Genomic DNA, 18,601 nt, shown 5'->3' with positions numbered 1-18,601 from the left:
GGCGCGCGAGTTATAGTTAGCTGAACTAACTATAACGGGGAAATTTCAGTGGTTTTGTACTAGTGAAAAGTCCAGCTAACTATAACGCCCCTGAAACCTATGTTTATTTCAGTGAATTTTTTTAAATGCTAATTCCTAACTATAACGTGCCTGAAACCTATGGTTTTTTCAGTGAATTTCAAAGGTTTTTTAAATGCTAATTTCTAACTATGCCTACAGAGATAGGACATGTGAAGAAAGAAGAAAAAATGCACAGAAAGAAAAAAAAGAAATGCAGAAAGAAGCAACAGAAGCCCTCAAAGACGAAGAAAAGTGCAGGAAGAAGGATAACATGCAGAAAGAACAAACAGAAGAGCAGAAAGAAGCCTTGTTGCAAAATCATCCTGTACCCTCAACTTTTTCAGACGGATCCTGGTGGTAACTGAGTCTGACTAACCAGTCCTAGAGCCAGTGCTTGGTTAAAAGACACTCAAAATACAGTGAAAACACCTATATACACTAGGGAACACTGTGCGTTGGGGTCCCCCTGTGATTAGCATGACCTCCTCTGTAAGCCCCTAGTATATAATAGGGCAGGGGATTAAAACTACTTCTTAAAACGCGCCACAGGGCGTGTTTGCACACGTCACCTCAGGCACCGTCCCCTCCCTTCCCCACTGTGTAAACACGCCCTGTGGCCGTTTTAAGTTGGGAGATTAAGTCCCCTTGAATCCTGAGGGTCCCTAGGGTCCAACTAGACCACTAGGTACCTCCAGTAAGCGCCACAGAGCTGCGTTGCAGAGAGGTGTAAAAAGTGGCACGGCCTGGACCACCTCTCTGCAATGCAGCTCAGTGGCGCTTACTGGAAGCACCTGGTGGGCTAGTTAGCCCCCAGGGGCCCTCAGGATTGAAGGGGAATTATTTCCCCAACTTAAAACGCGCCATAGGGCGTGTTTGCACACGTCACCTCAGGCCCCGTCCCCTCCCTTCCCCACTGTGTAAACACGCCCTGTGGTCGTTTTTTAAGTTGGGAGATTAAGTTCCCTTGATTCCTGAGGGTCCCTAGGGGCAAAATAGCCCACTAGGTATGTCCAGTAAGCGCCATTGCAGAGAGGTGTAAAAAGGGGCACGGCCTGCACCACCTTTCTGCAACGCAGAGCAGTGGCGCTTACTGGAAGCACCTGGTGGGCTAGTTGGCCTCCAGGGTCCCTCAGGATTGAAAGGGAATTATTTCCCCAACTTAAAATGCGCCACAGGGCGTGTTTGCACATGTCACCTCACACCCCGTCCCCTCCCTTCACCACTGTGTAAACGCACCCTGTGGCCGTTCTAAGTTGAGAGATTAAGTCCCCTTGAATCCTAAGGGTCCCTAGGGTCAAACTAGCCCACTAGGTACCTCCAGTAAGCGCCACAGAGCTGCGTTGCATAGAGGTGTAAAAAGGGGCGTGGCCTCAGAACACCTGACTGCAACGCAGCTCCTTGGCGCATACTGGAGATACCTGTTGGGCTAGTTGGCCCTCAGGGACCCTCAGTATTGAAGGGGAATTAATTCCCCAACTTACAACTGGCCAGGGGGCGCGTTTGCAGAGTGCTGCAATGGGGGGGCGTGGCCTCCGGCGCGATGCCGGTCTTTTATTTATTTAATTTTTTTATGAAGGAGGGCTGTGTGGCCCCCCTTCTTTTTCTAATTCATTGGCCCTGGGGACCCCATCCCCCAGGGCCTGCACCCTAATTGTTTTTGTTGAAAAAAATTAATTTGGCCCTCCCAAGGCCTTAATTGGCCCCGGGGACCCCAACCCCCGGGTCATGGCCTTTTAAAAAAACAATTCTTTAGGAGAGGGGCTGCGTTGCCCCCCTCCTCAGGCCACTTATGGCCCCGGGGACGCCATCCCCCGGGGCCGGCCTTTGTTTTTTATTATTTTTTTTAAATATATATTTATAGAAACACCTAGGACATGCTGGACGAACCATATGTACCTATCACCATGACGATTTGCGTGATATTCATTAAAAGGCGACTATGCATACAATGAATCCACGTGGAATGTATTTACACCGCTAGTGAAGCTCTGACGTGTCTGATGCCCTACCGTGCCTAATCCCGGCGCCCCCGCCGGCTGGTGCTCCCCTTGTCGTTTATTTATACAAACATGGGTAGCTATTAACGGGCACCTTTAATACACACACACACAAAGCCATTCAAAGGGGATTCGACAAAAATTCGACCAAACTATGCAAGAAACCCCCCTCCCGGTAATAAAACACACATCCACCGCCGGATGTGTAATACTTTTTATTTTACTTTCTGGAAAGGAGACAAACCTCACTTGAGAGTCACAGCGTGCTCCTGGCTGAACCCAATGCTGTGTCTACACCCACCAGTGCCCGCCAAGTGCCACACACCTCTGTGTTGTATTCCACCAGCTAGTGCGTATTCTATGACACTCTCTAGCCCATGTGCACTGTAACACCACCCCGTGAATATGTCATGCCACACTTGCCTTTGCACGGGTTATATTGCCCCATCTAATGTGCCTTCCTCGATGCCTATGTTATAACGCACAGCACTATGCCATACATATTACAATCTGGCATCGATATCTTTGTCACAGTGCATATGCAACGTTACACTCCCCAGCACATATTTTATATTACAACTTTAGAGACTGGTTAGGTTACACAACACTGCCCTGTGCATATTACACTCCAAGGCGCATATCGCATAGCACGCACTAGTGCCTGTGTTATCTCGCGCTCTCCAATGAATCTGTCATTGCGTACAATGTATTGCATATTATATTTCACGCCCCGGTTCATCTTATATCACACTTTTTGGTGCATAGTTTATACCATATACTATATCTAGTTTTCATTTTCAATCGTGCTCTCAGGACTATGCTCTATATAACACTGCGTCCACCTACCCTTTTAACGGGCATTACATTTTGCGATGGGGGTGGAGGGTCACGGGGTGTTTCTGCCAAGTGAGCCCGGAGTCAGTCACAAACGTCCTCTTCTTCCTGAATAAAAGTGAGATTATGCTGCATACTTGTTCATATTTTAAGTAGTTCGCACAGACACACATTTTAAAAACAATAAAGTTCCTAATACCCACCTTCTCTGAACAGTTAGCTTGCTGTCCCATCCACCTCCTCCCTATCCTCTGTTGTCTGAATCCATGGACTAGCCTCCTCCCTCCTGCCATGCATGGTCTGATGTGCTGCCACTGCCCTCCATTTAGCATGATGTACCAGTCCACTCCTCCTGCCCTCCATTACCCAATTCTATGGCCCATCATTGACCTCCTGCTTAGCCTCTGTGCTTACCTTGCTGCCCCTATTCTCCTTCCCCCTGCCCTCCCATGTCTTTGTGCATGCCCCTGCTCCATCCTTTTTGCCCACCATGTTCCATGGACCTGCCACTCCTATCTACTCTGAGTGTTCTGTTGAGCTGCCACTCCCCTCCCTCCTACCTAGCATTGTCAGATGACTGTAACCTGTCCCTGCCACCTCCACCCTGCCTGTCCACATGCCATGCCCCTATCCCCTTCCTCCTGTCCTCCATGGTCCATTTTACTGCCACACCCTTCTGCCCTCCCTGGTCTGTTGTGCTGCAACTGCTCCTCCTGCCTGCCCCGCGCGGTCTGTTGTGAGGCCCCTTCCCCTGAACTTTCTTGTCTGTGCCCAGGTCCTGACCCTCCCTTCTATCCTCCATGGTCCTTTGTGCATGCCCCTGCACCCTCCTTCTTGCCCATCATAGCCATTGTGTTGCCACTAACCCTCCCGCTTGCCATGCATGGTCTTCTGTGCTGCCATGGCCCCTCCTACCTTCCCTGTGTGGTCAGCTAGCTGCCCCTGACCCCCTCCCACCATGGTCTGTGTGTATGTCATCATAGTCTCACTGTTGCTCTCCATGGTGTGTCTTTTTTCTAGTGCCCATCCTGCCTGACCTCCATGGTCATCTTGCTGCTCCTGCCCTGCCCCCTTGCCTCCAGCCGTCTGTTTCCATGTGCAGACCCCTATTCCCTCCATCCTGGCTTGTCTGTTCCATTGTAATGCCCCTGATCCGTCCCTCCTGCCCTTTATGGTCTGTTATGCTGCAGCTTTCTCTCCTGTCTGTCCATTATGGTCAGCTAGCTACCATTGCCTCTTTCCCCTCTGTTCTCTGTTGTCCATGTGCATGGTCCTGTCCCCTCCCTATTGCTTTCTATGGATTGTTGTGCTGCACTCCCGTCCTGCATGCCCTGTGTGGTGTATTGTGCTGCTGCAAACCCTGATGCTTGCCCTGTAGGGTCAGTTTGGTGCACCCCTCCATGTCCCTCCTGTCCTCTGTTATCTGAGCCCATGTCCCTACCCCAATTCCTGCCGCCTACCATGATCCAATGTACCATACTTGCGAACATTTTGAACTTGGTAAGAGGGAGATTTTGAAAAAAAACTGGGGTATTGATTTTCCCCTTTGAGTTACATTGAAAAAGAGGAGATTGTAGACAGGAGACAGATCAAATAAAACCCATTTGAGCTTAAAAACATTGGACGTTTCCTGGCTGAAACGGGTCTGTTGGCATGTATGGTTGTACTACCACTGCCTCTTCCTTCTGGCCACAATGGTCTATTATATTGCCACAGCCTCTCTTGCCAGTCCTGTATTGTTGGTTTGTTGCCCCTGCCCCCCTTTCCACTGCCATTCATAGTCTGTTGTGCTGCCACTGCCCTTCCTGCCTGCCCAGTGTGGTCAAATTGTTGCCTCTGCACTCTCCTACCTGCCTTCAATTTTCAGAATCCGGGCCACTGGCCTCTGCCTCGCATTAGTATCCCAATGAACAACTAGATTGCTAACATTCTATATTTATTACAAAATTGTGGAACGCCTGACGTCATCTTGATGTAATCAAAACTGTAATACCTAGAGCATTTCGTTTAGAAATTACATATATGAGAGGGTCTTATTTGCATCAAAATTATGGTTAGTGCTCTAAAAAACTTAAATGAAGACATATTTTCTGAGTTTTCAAATAGCGACAAAGAACTTTTAAATTATTTATAATATTTATGTTTTTTTATCCAGTTGACCACTTGATTAAATGTTGCACCTAGGGGAGAGGATGTGGTGTTACTTCCAGAGCTGCAGACTTTGCAACTGGGGAACCAGGTTGGAGTTTCTGCTTCAGCTCAACATTCTGTGATTCTGGTCAAATCACTTAATCTCCCCATGTCTACAACCAAAATGAATTTGATCTTGTGTGATGTAACCAATGAAGAGGAACAAAGTGGGGAGTAGAGAGGTACCACTCGCACGAGTGGTGAAGGTGGATACTTCCTCCCAGTCATAGGTTCATAAACATGGTGATCCACCCACAGGTAGGTACAATATGTCAGAAACTCCCGCAGAAAATATGTATCCCACAGTCGTGGAGAATACACATCAGTTGTTTAAATACTCCTCACACACCAAAAGGGCCCTTGGTGTCATGCTTCATCATAGGGGTCTTCCCGCCCCTCTACGGGACGGGGCATGCTACGACCTATGTCTGCGTGGGAGCACTGTTATTAATGAGACGACTATGTGTGATGCGAGGGTGTGAGAGGAAGGGTCAGGAGTGGATGGAAAAGTGAATTAAAAAATACCTGGCTCTTTGGTCTAAAGAAGTTTATTATACCGTTTGAGCTGGTATTAGTAAAAAGGTGAGGGGGAGGAGGAAGGATGCCTCAATGAGCTGTGCCTCCTAAGTGTGTCGACATGTTTCGAAGCTTCCCCGTGCTTCTTCTTCAGGACCTTAAGGATCCCTTCCTAAAACTCACTGTGATGTGTGAAAAGAAAACAATGAATGAATTAAAGAAAAAGGAAGTAAATAACCTTCTAAGGTAAGTAATGCCTAAATAGGTCTTATATGGTCCATTAACCTAGAAAAAACAAACACAAAAGGGGAGATAAAAGCCATATTTCACGTAGCTAGATGATCAATCCATCGTGAGTAAATAGTGATCTGAAAAAGACGTGATATAATAATCTCCTCTTAACGCTATCCATAACGTTATCACGTGGTCTGTGGTGAAGATAATGGGTGACAAATAGACATAAACATTAGACAGAACATACATGTAACATAAAGCACAAACTCTATTCAGAAAGGAACGAAGTTCCTATGATCCTAAAAAAAGATGAAAGTATATTCCCAATGGGACACAAGAATTACGATGAAATGCCTACCTCGGACCATTTCATCGTAATTCTTGTGTCCCATTGGGAATATACTTTCATCTTTTTTTCCACCATATAGATAGTCGATTTGGCACTTCCACCACTCGGTCCACGAGCTCATGGGGTTATTTACTCTCTTTACAGCAAGTATGTTGTTTTTTTGACATGTTCCCACTGTTATGGATAACTATTGATTTGGGAATTTAGGATCATAGGAACTTCGTTCCTTTCTGAATAGAGTTTGTGCTTTATGTCTTGTTGCTTATTAGATCACTGTAGTAAAGCTACTGCTCACCAGGGAAGTCTGCTGCTGGTATTGAAAGTGCATGTTTGAGTCTGCATGTCAGAATTTTTTTATGATTTAGAAGAGGATTTGAGAAGTCACTCAAAATGTGCCTTAATTTTTCTTTGTGCAGCACTAATCATACTTTCAATGGCAAAATGAACCCCCTCATTTTGTTCCTTTTTAAATTAAATATTTTAAGAGTTACCACTTTATTCCAATCAAGATGGCTTCAGGTGTGCAATACGTTTGTCATAACTAGGTCTGTTAGCGCTCTAGTTGTTCTTTAGAACACTCTGGGAAGCTGCAGTAGAACACAAAAGGAATCAACTGTCAGTCTCTGCCCTTGTTGGATGTACATGTTTTACTGAGAATGTCAGACTTCATTCTCACATGACTGAGAAAGATAATGTGAATTTACAGAAAATATGCTCTCAGTTTAGCTTATAGATCACCTTCCAAACCTCTGTGGGAAAAGCATGAGAAAATAGTTTTCTCTCAAACATGATTCTTGATATCACAGCAGAAGGCTTTTTCACATGGTAAAATCACCTTAGAACACACCACAATTCCTAAAATGAGAATGGTACCATCAACAAATGATTTATAATGTAACTAAAGTCTTAAAACCTTCTATTAACTACAATGCTTTTTAATGAGGTGCTATCATGTATATTGGTCCCAAGATGGCTGCCAACACTTCTTGGATGAAGTGCTGACAGCCAATCAGATCTCACGATGAGATGTGTGGTTAGGCTCCGCCCAGATATATCTATCTTTTTAACTCTAATTTTCTCAGTAACTACGTAACGGATTTACACCATTTAAGCAAAAGGCACGAGTCTGAACTGAGGACTACCTCTTTGCCAAATTTGGTATAATTCCGTTCAGCAGTTCGGGCTGCAGCTGCGTCTACAGGTCCTATGGGAAAATGCATGGGGAAAACGCGTTTTGGGACTCCCATTTTTTCCCGGCCCCCGCTTGACGAATCACAGTGAAATTTTCAGGATAGGAGCGACCGGACCTGGCCAAAAGTTTGGAAAATTTCGCGAAGATTCGTTAATCTGCGCCAACGTTATTCCAAATAGAATGTTGCGGATTTCCTATGGAAAATAGGTCCTAACTATAATATATATTCTCTTATTTAACCGAGGAGGAGACATCTGACCCAGACAAATGTCACTATAAATGTTGTAGCTATGTTATTAATCGAAGAACTAGATGATATAACAGTTCTTAGAAAAATAGGGTCTGCCGACATCTGCGTTAAAAGGCAGACATGACAATGATTCTGCATGGATCAGAGAATTTGGCGGCGTCCATTGTCTAAGCTAAGGTATATAGGTCACCTTCATAGACTAAGATGGAGTCGGGCCTACATAAGATGGAGTTGGACCTTAGGAACTTTGTCACTGTTCATTTGTTTTTTTTTTATTTGTTTTTTTTTATTAGAAACCGTTGGTACACAGTAAAATACAGACAAGGGCCTACAACCACCAGGGCCGGCCGCTATAGAGCCCGAGGGCCCGCAGTGTAACGCCATACATTCCAACGCACCAGAGGCAAAGCGCCCGGCGGTTCGCGGGCACATGCAACAGGCCGTGGCCATAGGCCAGTAGCAATCGGAATAAACAGTTTCATTTTTTAATAACTATAAAACACACTCAAGGCAATGAGAGTCCGAAATAGCAGCGTGCTCTTCCCAGGACGGGGAACAACGTACAGTGTCCAAAGCAGTTCTTGTCCGGAAGCGGTAGAGGGGGGCAACGGGAGAACAAAGCATGGAACACACCTCACACCATCCCGCAGAATGCGTGGCTAGGGGGACAAAGTAAGATCGACCTCTAATGGCAGAGGCGGGGTGCAGATACTTCCTCGATATAAATTCCATAGGCCCCATACCTTAGACCATTTCCCTGGCTTGCCTCTCGCCACATACACCGTCTTTTCCCTAAACATACACCAGTCCATATTCTCCTTCCATACCTCGATCGTGGGCGGCCTCGGGGAGCCCCACAGCTGTGCAATGTTACGCTTAGCCACCATGTACCCCAAGGTCACCCACTGCGTCTGTGCCGCATTACAATCATTCGGTTCCCAGACGTTCAACAAACACCTCCTAGCCTCGGGCAACAGAGCAACGTGCGTGACCTCCTCCATTACGGTATGGATACCGTTCCAAAATCGCACAACCTCCGAACATTCCCATAAGATATGGAGAAAGGAACCCGACAGGCCACATCCACGCTTACACAGTCCATCCATCGAGTAACCCATACGCAGCAAACCGGGCCCAGTGACATACACTCTATGGAGGATCTTCAGCTGTACGAATCGTAAGCGGGCCGGGATCGCCACCTCTTTCGGGGAGGCCACCGCCGATACCCAGTCCTCATCGTCCAATTCCAAGCCATCGCCCGTCCATGCCTCCCGCAGACGGAGCAGCAAGTCCGCGCGATCATTAATGAGTTTCTTGTAAATCAGAGAAATAGTGCTGTTGGGCACGTAGCCATCCAACACTCTATCCTCCAGTGGGGAGTACTCGGGGATAGCTGCAACGTCTGGGAAAACCGAACACAGCGCATGGTAAACTTGGGCATACCGGAAGTATTCTCTATCGTTTAAGTTATATTCAGTTTTAAGCATTTAGAACGTTTTGAAAGACCCCTTCGCCCAAAGGTCACCCACCTTACATATACCAATCATATCCCATTTCTCAAAGCCTTTCGATCTCCACAAACAGCCCAACCGCCCAGAGGCATACAACGGCGTCGCCCGAGTCAAGCGATCCCTCCACCCCATCGCAGCATTCGCCGCGTGCCACACACGTACCGCAACCTGCGTGGGTCCTGTCAACCGCGTGTCCGGGGTCACCGAGTACAGCGCCCTATTATAGTCCCCACCCGGGAGCAGAAATGTATCCATCTCGAAGGCCGGATTCAAGGCGGGACCGTATATCCCGTGGTTCACCGCCGCCAACTGAAACCGGACTGATCCTGATGAATCAAGTCGCCCACGACCCGAACCAGTCGATTAGCCAATACCTTGGCCAGAATTTTGGGTTCTGCGTTCAACAGCGAAATGGGCCTATAGGAGGCGCAGCGATCTCGCGGCTTCCCCTCTTTGTGTATCACAACTATGGTGGCGAGGCGCTGGTCAGGGGGGAGGAAGCCCGCCGCACGTGCCGCGAAAAACATGTCCCGAAGATGCGGCGCTATCTTATCGGGACACAACTTATAGAGTTCGATGGGAAGACCATTAGGACCCACAGCTTTACCCGATGCGATCGAGCGAGTGGCCAGAGCGATCTCATCTGACGACAACTTCGCCTCCATCAATACTGCATCAGCCTCCGATAGAGTTGGCAATGTAATGTCTCTAAGCAACAGATGAGAATCCTCCTCCGAACGGACAGAAACCGGAGAGTAGACCCCGCGGAAATGAGCCGCGAAGCAGTCAACGATCTCCACCGGGTCAGTCACACGCACTCCATCCATTCTCTCCACAACGGGCACCACCCTGCTCGCTCTCTCCTTCTTATCCAACCAAGCAATCAACTTTCCGGCTTTATCCCCCACATCATACAATCGTCCTTGCTGCTCTCTACTCATCCCTTTAGCGGCTTCCGTGACTAGCACTCTATAATCTGCTTGTTTGAGGCTGAGAACATGCACTTTCTCATCAGTAACTCCCCGCTCCAAGTCCTCCTCCATTTCAGCTATTTCAGTTTCCAGGCGAACCACCTCTGCCCTCTCGCACCTCTTAGCATGGGAGATAAGGGACAAGGCCTGCCCCCTGATCACCACCTTATAAGCCTCCCATAGGGAGACGGCCGACGGCACCGACCCCACATTATCCTTAAAGTAGTGATCAGTGGACTTGACCAGCTCCGCGCGGATCTTAGGGTTACGTAGATACCAGGGGCTAATGGGTGCCACTCTCCCCTCTGCCCCAGGGATAACCTTCAGTTGCAACCATATAGGGGAATGATCAGAAATACCTCGGGCTAAATGACGCACCTCCCCAATCATGCCTGGGTCGCCGGCATAAGCATGTAATCAAGTCTCGAGAGACTCCCGTGGGCCCCCGAGTGAAAGGTATATTGCGTCTGACCCGGGTGCATCAATCTCCAGCAGTCTACAAGTCCCAAGGTGTCCAAAAAGCCACCCAACCAGTCCTGAGCCCTAGGGAGATCCCTGGGGGGGGTGACGGTCATCCAACCCGGAGACAACGGCATTAAAGTCACCCCCCAACACCAGAACCCTTCCCCGGGAGTCCCAGGACCAAACGCCCCAAATCAGCAAATGTAGCCGTCTGTAACCCCGGAGGCACATACACAGCGACGAGCGAGATAGTCCTACCCTCCCATCTCCCCACCAGTGCCACATAGCGCCCCCTATCATCATGAAGCACCTCATCAACTTCCAATGGGAGCGAGGCCCTAACCAAAATGCCCACTCCCCTAGAGCCAGAAGTGAAACCAGAGTGAGCGGCAAGGCGGTAGCCCCTCCTATTTAGGGCATGGAAAGAGTTCCCAATCACGTGTGTCTCCTGCAGGAAAACAATGTCGGGCGAGATCCGCTTCAAAAACTGCAGCACCACCCCGCGCTTGATCCTGTCCCCAAGTCCATTCACATTCCACGAAAGGATTCTCAATCCCCTACCCCCCATCCCACTCCCGTGCATGACACCCACATCCCGGAAAGCACAACCCGGATAAGTCAGCAGAGAACTTCACATTGCCTTGCGAAACAAACAAACAATCCCCAACAACCCCCCTCCCCCACGATCCCCAAACCACAACTCCCCCCTCCCTGCACCCCTGCTTGAGCCCAAACAGCCCCCCCAACTCGCAGTGTGCCTGTCACCCTAACATATACCACAAAAAGAACCCCAGAGGGAGGAAAGGACCCCAATAAGCTCCCCACAATTCCCGGACATTTGAAGGGCATAGTGTGCCAATCTAGGGTCCAGTTGAGCCAAGGTACAAAACGTCACCAATTCAGTCCATCACCAGGAACCAAGTTCTAGTCCTGCTTCACCAAATCCCGTCCGCTCTCCGCCATCCGACTGTCTCGATTTTATCCCCGTGGCAGGGCATCTAACCAGTCCCCAGCCGCCTCCGGCCGGTCGAAAAAGTGGGAACGACCCTGGAACTCAACCCGCAGCCTCGCCGGGAACAACATCGCATATTTCAGCTCCATGTCCCTCAAGCGCCGTTTGACCCCCACAAATCCCAGCCGTTGTTTCTGGACCGCTTGCGTGAAGTCCGGGTAAAAGCTGACATTGGAGTTCTCAAACTTAAGCGGTCCGGCAACCCTCGACGCCTGAAGGATAGCATCCCTATCCCGAAAGTTAAAGAGTCAGGCGATTATAGGCCGCGGGGGAGCACCCACCTTGGGCGCACCACCCGGAACCCTGTGGGCCCGCTCCACCGCAAAGAACTTGCTCAGTCCCTTGGGCGCGAGATGTGTGGTCACCAGATCCTCAACAAAAAGATCCGCAGCAGATTCCTCCGATCTTTCCGGCACTCCAATGATACGGACATTGTTCCATCTAGCCCTGCTTTCAGAGTCCTCAAGTCGACGGTCTGTCAGGTCACTGGCTAGCCGCAACCTACGGACCTCTGTCTGCAGGGCGGCCACGTCCACAGTTAGACTCGACGCCGCTTGACTCAAGGAGTCGACCCGCTCGTTAGTTTTGGACAGGTCTGCCCTGACCAAATTCACATCGATCAGGACCGCGTCCAGTTTATGAGCCAGGGTATCAAACTGCTGACCCACCGCGGTCTTCATCTCCTCAATGGCGCCCATGACGTCCAGCAGGGTCAATTCCGACGATGGGCCGGAGACCTCCTTAGACCTCTCAGGCGATTTACGCGAGCCACCAGGGGATCCCTTAGCCTGCGCATATCGATCCATGTTATTGACCTGGGTATAGGCGCCCCTCCGGGTTGACTTGGGTTTCGATTTGTCTCCGTCTAGTCTCGCTGCCATCATCCGGAGGCCAACAAGGCCGGTACCCGTCCGCACCAGAAGGGACCAGGCAGCTAATGCAATTGAGCACAGCCGTCGCCGACAGTCAACCCATGTATAATCCAAGAGTCAGGCCAGACACTGCGCCCCTCTGAAACACCAGAGTCTCTCAGCCGATAGTAGAGAGCAAGCTTGAAAACGAAAGTGAAAGTGCGGGGTCCGTGGCGGGGCAAGCCCAGCCAGCCGCTGTTGTTCACTTCGCACCCGGGCACTTCACCAGCTCGAGATCGGGACCAAGGCAAGAGCAGGCCGCAAACTTCGGAGTGCAACCATTCCGGGTCCCGGCGTCCGATCTGAAATCGGAAAACGGGTGGCACCTCAGCGCAAGTTCATCTGCAAAAGCCTGTCAAGTAAACCAGGATTAAATCAGGATAGACGTGGGAGGTTGCGGAGGCCCTGGAGAGCCGTAAGCCTACGCGGCCATCTTGGTTGCGCGCTAGGCTCCTCCCCCCACTGTTCATTTGTAATTGTGAAAAACATCTATTTGAATACATGACTATACAAATTACACTTGGGATATCTAAATGAGAAAAATATGACAATTACATCAAAATACAATGCCAGTTTGGTTTTAATTCTATGTATTTTTAGGGGAATTGGAGGGAAAATCTGCTGCCCACCCTCCTAACCAACATCCACTTATCTTCACAAGACAGTCAGCAGGCCACATTAATTTATTTATGCATGTTAGATAACTATTATATGATGATTGTGAGTTGATTAAAGGAAATATGGAGTAATAGCAAAGGTGTGGATTACAAGGTGGCAGTTGATGGAGAAAAAAACTGGACTATGGTAGTTACATGTATCTAGTTAGTGGAACAAGAAGCCATAAAATGTACATGTTCACAGCAGAAAGAAATAGTTATCACTCTGATCTTTCAAGTTGCAAATGATGTCCTTTCAATGATTATTTTAAATTATTGGAGAGAGGGGGGGGGTGCACAAATGTCTGGTGGTAGGAAGTTCCAGTACAGGGGCCTTGAAGGCAGAAGTTCGTCAAATTGAAGGGTGAAGGTGATGAGAATCCAAATGAGCAGATAATAGAACGTTGGGAGGTGGTGTAGAGTGAGAAAACGTGGGGACCCAGGTCATATCCTTGTGACTCGCCAGCTTGAAGTGGATGGATATTGAGGTCTTTGAGTCAGAGGCAACCGATAAAGACTGGCCAGACCGGTATGACACAAACCAGTTATGTGGCAGACTTGCACTGCCTGGTCAGTCTAGAGAGTAGGGTAGAATGGGATGATCAGTGGAGTTGAAGTCCGTGGACATGCTAATAAAATGAGGATCGAAGAAAGTAGATTGTAATGGGCGCTGATGCTGAAATTGACTCCATGGGAATGCTGTTTCAGTGAAGTGATGCATATGAAAATGTGATTGGAAACTGTTAAGTAGATTATTTGAAGAAACATAGAGTGTGGTATTATTGAAAACCAAATGTTGCAGTATCTTGGAGAAAAAGGGCAGTTCATGCACTGGACTATAGTTTGAGAGGAACAATGGTTTTGTTTAAAGTCCAACTACTGAAGATTTGAAACATGTTGGATGTGTACATGATGTGAGGGATAGTTGAAAAGAGAGTTCAGTTACAGAAGAACGCTAAATGTGAAGGTGACAGATTTCAAGATCTGAAGACTGAATTGGTCAGTTGATGTCCATGGTGGATTGATAGTTATTGTAATTGGGATCATTTCAATAGGGTATGTTGTGTCAAAATGTGAGTGTCATTCCATGGAGGTAGGGTGTGTTTGGAGTGTAAGAGGAGCAGTAAGAAGTGTAGCCAGAGTTTCTCCTATATTAGTGATTAATAATAACGATGTGTCACAGTCAGATACTGACAAGGATGGGTCATTGATGAGTGAGCATGGGAGAGAGTATTTGTTATCAATTGTGCATGCGTCACATTGGGGTTGAGGCTAAAGTTAGGCAATAGGATCTTGAAGTATGACGACTTTGTGTTGTCAAGTTGTCATAGTACTTAAGTCTGAATGTAGTCTCAAGCAATCACGTCTTAGAACTGATATGTACAATATTTATATTTGATTCTATTTTATTGTATTGATTTTAATAAATGTGTTTACCAGAACTAAAATATTAAAATTCTATAGGCACTTTTTAATAGGACACAATTCTGTTTATTAGGACTACCAGGGGCAACGTTTAATGCAATAAAACGGTTTTCCTTTCTTACAGGTGCACAAAGTTTTGCAAGACTTGGACATGCATTCAGTGAAAGACAACCAGGCAATCAAATTAAGTGGGGGGCAGAAACGGAAACTGTCTGTGGGAGTTGCAGTTTTAGGAAATCCCAAGGTAAGGATGGACAGAACACAATTGAAAATGTGAACCTTTGCTTGTAGATTGAAAGAGTCCTAAATCTTAATTGTTTTTGGAATATCACTCCTTATAGGAAAACTACTGTATTTTACTGTTCAGCCGTGAAATTAGTTCTGTCTCAGTCCTTCATGCCTCTTCTTTTATTTAAATATATTTGACATTATTTGTGGAGCGCATGCAGGTACTTTTTATTTGTCATGAAACAGAGTAGTTGAAAATGGTGTGTTCATAGCATGCTGGTAAGCATTGCAAAGCATTTTAGCATTAGTAAATAGGTAAAAAACCAACACACGTCAATAAGATACATTTCTGATGCAATATCATTGTTCCTATATGCTTTGCTAATATGAACTTACAGCATTTATGTTCTCCAAAGTGAAGTATTTTTTAACCAACCATCCAAAAATGGCTCCCTGTATGTAACCAGAGCCATACAATTATCAATTATTTATCTTAAAATGTATATATCTTGAAACTTAACATGCACACATACACATGCACAAACACGCACACACACACCTTCTTCACGAGGTCCCGCAGAATTGGATTTGCTGTTGCGAAAGAGCTCAGAGTAGAAGCGACCTGAATCTGTGACCCAGTGGCAAGACAACTTTGTTGGATCGGCTTGGCTGGTTGGTCCCCATCCGCCGGAGGTCTTTGGAGCCAAAAAGTTTCTAAGTCCCAGGTTTCAGGAAAACTTAGGAGGCATATCCTTTGACACCAGCCCAGGACCTTGCGGAAAGCATTTGAAATCAAGACTCACTTCAGCAGAGTCCTGCAGTAGGGTCTCTGTGGCTTGAACAGGCCGTCAGCCTTATGACCATTGGAATCCCCTTCTTTTCCTGGGTTGAAGAGGGAGAGCAGGTTCAATTTGTTTGGGTCTTCTCGGGCCGCAGACAGCAGGTCCAATCCTCTTCCACAAGTCTGTGTTCTGAGGAGGGTCCTGTGGGTGCCTCGCATATGCCTGTAACCAGCCTGTAGGTGAAAATTCCTGGATACTCCATAACCAATTGTGTAGAATTTCCCTGGGGTGACCTTATCCACTTTTGCAGTATATCCTGTGTGCCATGCTGCAAACAATCCCACAGTGCATCTTGCTATTTAAATGAAAAGTGTCAGAACCGTTTTACCCTGGGCAGAACTCCTTTGCCCACCCCACATGTGTGGCCTGGTAAATGAGCATACCCTGTGGTCACGCTAAAACAGTTCTGGGGGCAGCTTCTCTCCTACTGGCATTGTTGCTTGGATGTTTGGGAAAACAAAGAAGTGTCCTGACCAGGTGTCGGGTAACAGCTACCTGTGACAGTTTAGGTGGTCATTCTGCTAGAGGAAAACACCTCACCACACACAAGGCCTTTGTCTTGGCTCTAGGAGCAAGTTCACAGATCATTTAGGGGGCAGTTCAGCTGCCAGGTGACAGTTGAAGCTCTGGTAAATGGGCCTCTAGGGGCTTCAGGCAGGGAAAAGGTAACGTTCTAAAAATACGTTTTCCAATTATTTATTACAAATCTGACTTCAGCAGGGAATTGCACTTATAATATATATTTTAGAAAGTCCAAAAATTGTTTCCAAGCTATAATCTATGGATAATATTATTAAATATCACAGTGCATTCCTAGAGAACATCAAGTGCTGCTACAGCATTAAACTATTACATGTCCTACTTTTAAATACCATGCACCCTGCCTTATAGGCAGTAAGGCCTAGTTAGGTGTGACTTGTTAACATATAAACGGAAGGTTTGACCTGCCAAAAGGCTTTTTTTTGTTTTGTTTACAGGTCAAATTTGCAGCTTTAAAACTGTACAGGTAGGCTACAGAGGGCAGGTCTGCAATCAGGTTTGTAATATCGCTGTAGTGGATCGCATAATACGATCTGTAGTCACCTTGTGACATTTAACTTTCAGGCCCATATACTAGGGACTCCTAGGTAAGTTAAATATGCCAATCAAGGTTATTTCATCATGTTGAAAGCAGGCCCACAGGGACTTTAATGCTGGTTAGCAGTGGTAAAGTGCACAGAGTTCAACAGCCAGCAAAAATATGGTTCAGAAAAAAAAATTAGAGTGACCCTCTAGAAAGGGCCATTTTCTAACAATATGTATATATTCTTATAAAAATAACAAAGGCTAAAGTGATGTTATAGTTAAGTATTGTGAGAAGGTCTTATCTCAAGTTATATTATGAAGAAATTAATGGAAAAAGCAAGGATTAAAGTGACATTATAGTTAGGTGCTGTAATGAGATAAGAACTAAGATTTAAAAACTGAAAAAATGCAGAAATGTGCCCGTCCTAGGTTAGTGAGCTCCATATGACCTCACATATTAAACGCTCATGACATCTTAAATGGCCTGCTTGCCAGTTGGGACAGATATTTTCCACTTATGTGCACAAAATAGAGGCAATGCCCAGATAATCTGCGCTTCAGGAAACTTCTCAGGCCTCCCTGTTTTAACCTCTTCCTCAGCCAGCCAGCAGCTTCGCCCAAAAGCGCAGAGATACCCGTGATTCAGGCGCTCTACAAAACCAAGAAATAAATCTGGGGATCATCTCGAAAGGGGCCAAATGAACTTTACAATATAAGGACTAATTCTATTAGTAAAACATATGGATCAAAAATAATTTCCCTTGTCGTTTTAGTTCCTGGAGGTAGTATAACCTTTATTTAATTGTAGTGCTCTTGCTACTTGCTTCTACATCTAATAGGACAAAACAAAATCTGACACCTTTCTTAAACTCACTTCTCCAATCATGTCAGATGCAGCTCCTCTGATTAAAATGTATTTCTGTGCATAGCACATGAGGTATATTTATGTCTGCTTGGGTGCACAAACGTAGTCCCTCCATGGGTAATTGTATATTAATCTTTTCCTAGTCAAATTAAAACAAATTATGGGAGTGCTTATTGTTCTACTGACATGGTGAGCAGAGTACATGAACGGGCCAATTTATGTGCCTAGTGAACCTAAGATGGAAAAGTCTAGTGAGCATATTTGTACCAAGTCAATATTTATATATTGAGCAGACCAAAAGGATTTTTCTTTCTTCCTGTGCTGAAAGTTGATGTTGAAGTGTAGGAAGGCGCTGGCACTGCACTTGCTTATTTTCACATGGTTTATTTAAATTATACTACAAGACAAGCTATTTGGGAGTTGATTAATACTACTCAGGTTGAAGTAGACAAGATCAGGATATCCCATCTGTAAAGATCCACAATCCAACAAATAGGGTATAGTTTAGGTTTATTGAAAGCACCTGTTCCACACCAACACGCTCCTACAGGATCTGGCTGAACTGACCAAGCTGGAATTATTGGTCAGATCATCACCAATCCTATGGGTGCTCCCAGAGTTTACCATGTTTTCTCCACACATATATCTTAATGATGGAAATTGCTGCTTCATAGAGAAATTGTGCAATAGAGATTTCCACCTTGTCAGAGAGAGATGGGTCTATATTTTGGATATTTTCAAATTCCAAAGTGGGTTAGGCTGTACACCCTATCCTAGACCTTCGCTTCCTGAGCAACTTTTTTTTAAAGTTGAAGTTGGAAACGTTACTAATCCTAGTTCTTCTCCATTGATATTTTCTCTAAATGTTTATAATATATAATATCTTCTGGCATGAGACAAATTTAAAAACCTGTCCAAATATTTATTGATTTGTTTTTACTTTTATGTTTTGGCCAAATACAAGTTAGGCTGTATATTTGGCTGAAACCCTCATGCAAAAACTGTGTTTTAGAATAAAATAAACCAATGTT

General features: G+C 46.3%; 1 protein-coding gene across 1 annotated transcript in view; it reads left to right on the top strand.

Annotated features, from left to right (window-relative positions):
* LOC146810320 (cholesterol transporter ABCA5-like) overlaps window positions 1-18,601 on the top strand; it is a 1,540,893-nt gene that overhangs the window by 588,810 nt on the left and 933,482 nt on the right. Inside the window, exon 14 of the mRNA XM_085617316.1 lies at window positions 14,695-14,814. Within this exon, the coding sequence (XP_085473442.1) occupies window positions 14,695-14,814 (120 nt within the window). The remainder of the gene's footprint in view (window positions 1-14,694; window positions 14,815-18,601) is intronic.

The sequence above is a fragment of the Triturus cristatus genome, chromosome 7 (assembly GCF_964204655.1).
Source record: "Triturus cristatus chromosome 7, aTriCri1.1, whole genome shotgun sequence".
Taxonomy (NCBI): Eukaryota; Metazoa; Chordata; class Amphibia; order Caudata; family Salamandridae; genus Triturus; species Triturus cristatus.
Note: the sequence above shows the minus strand (reverse complement) of the source record. Positions and strands in the feature narration are given on the sequence as shown.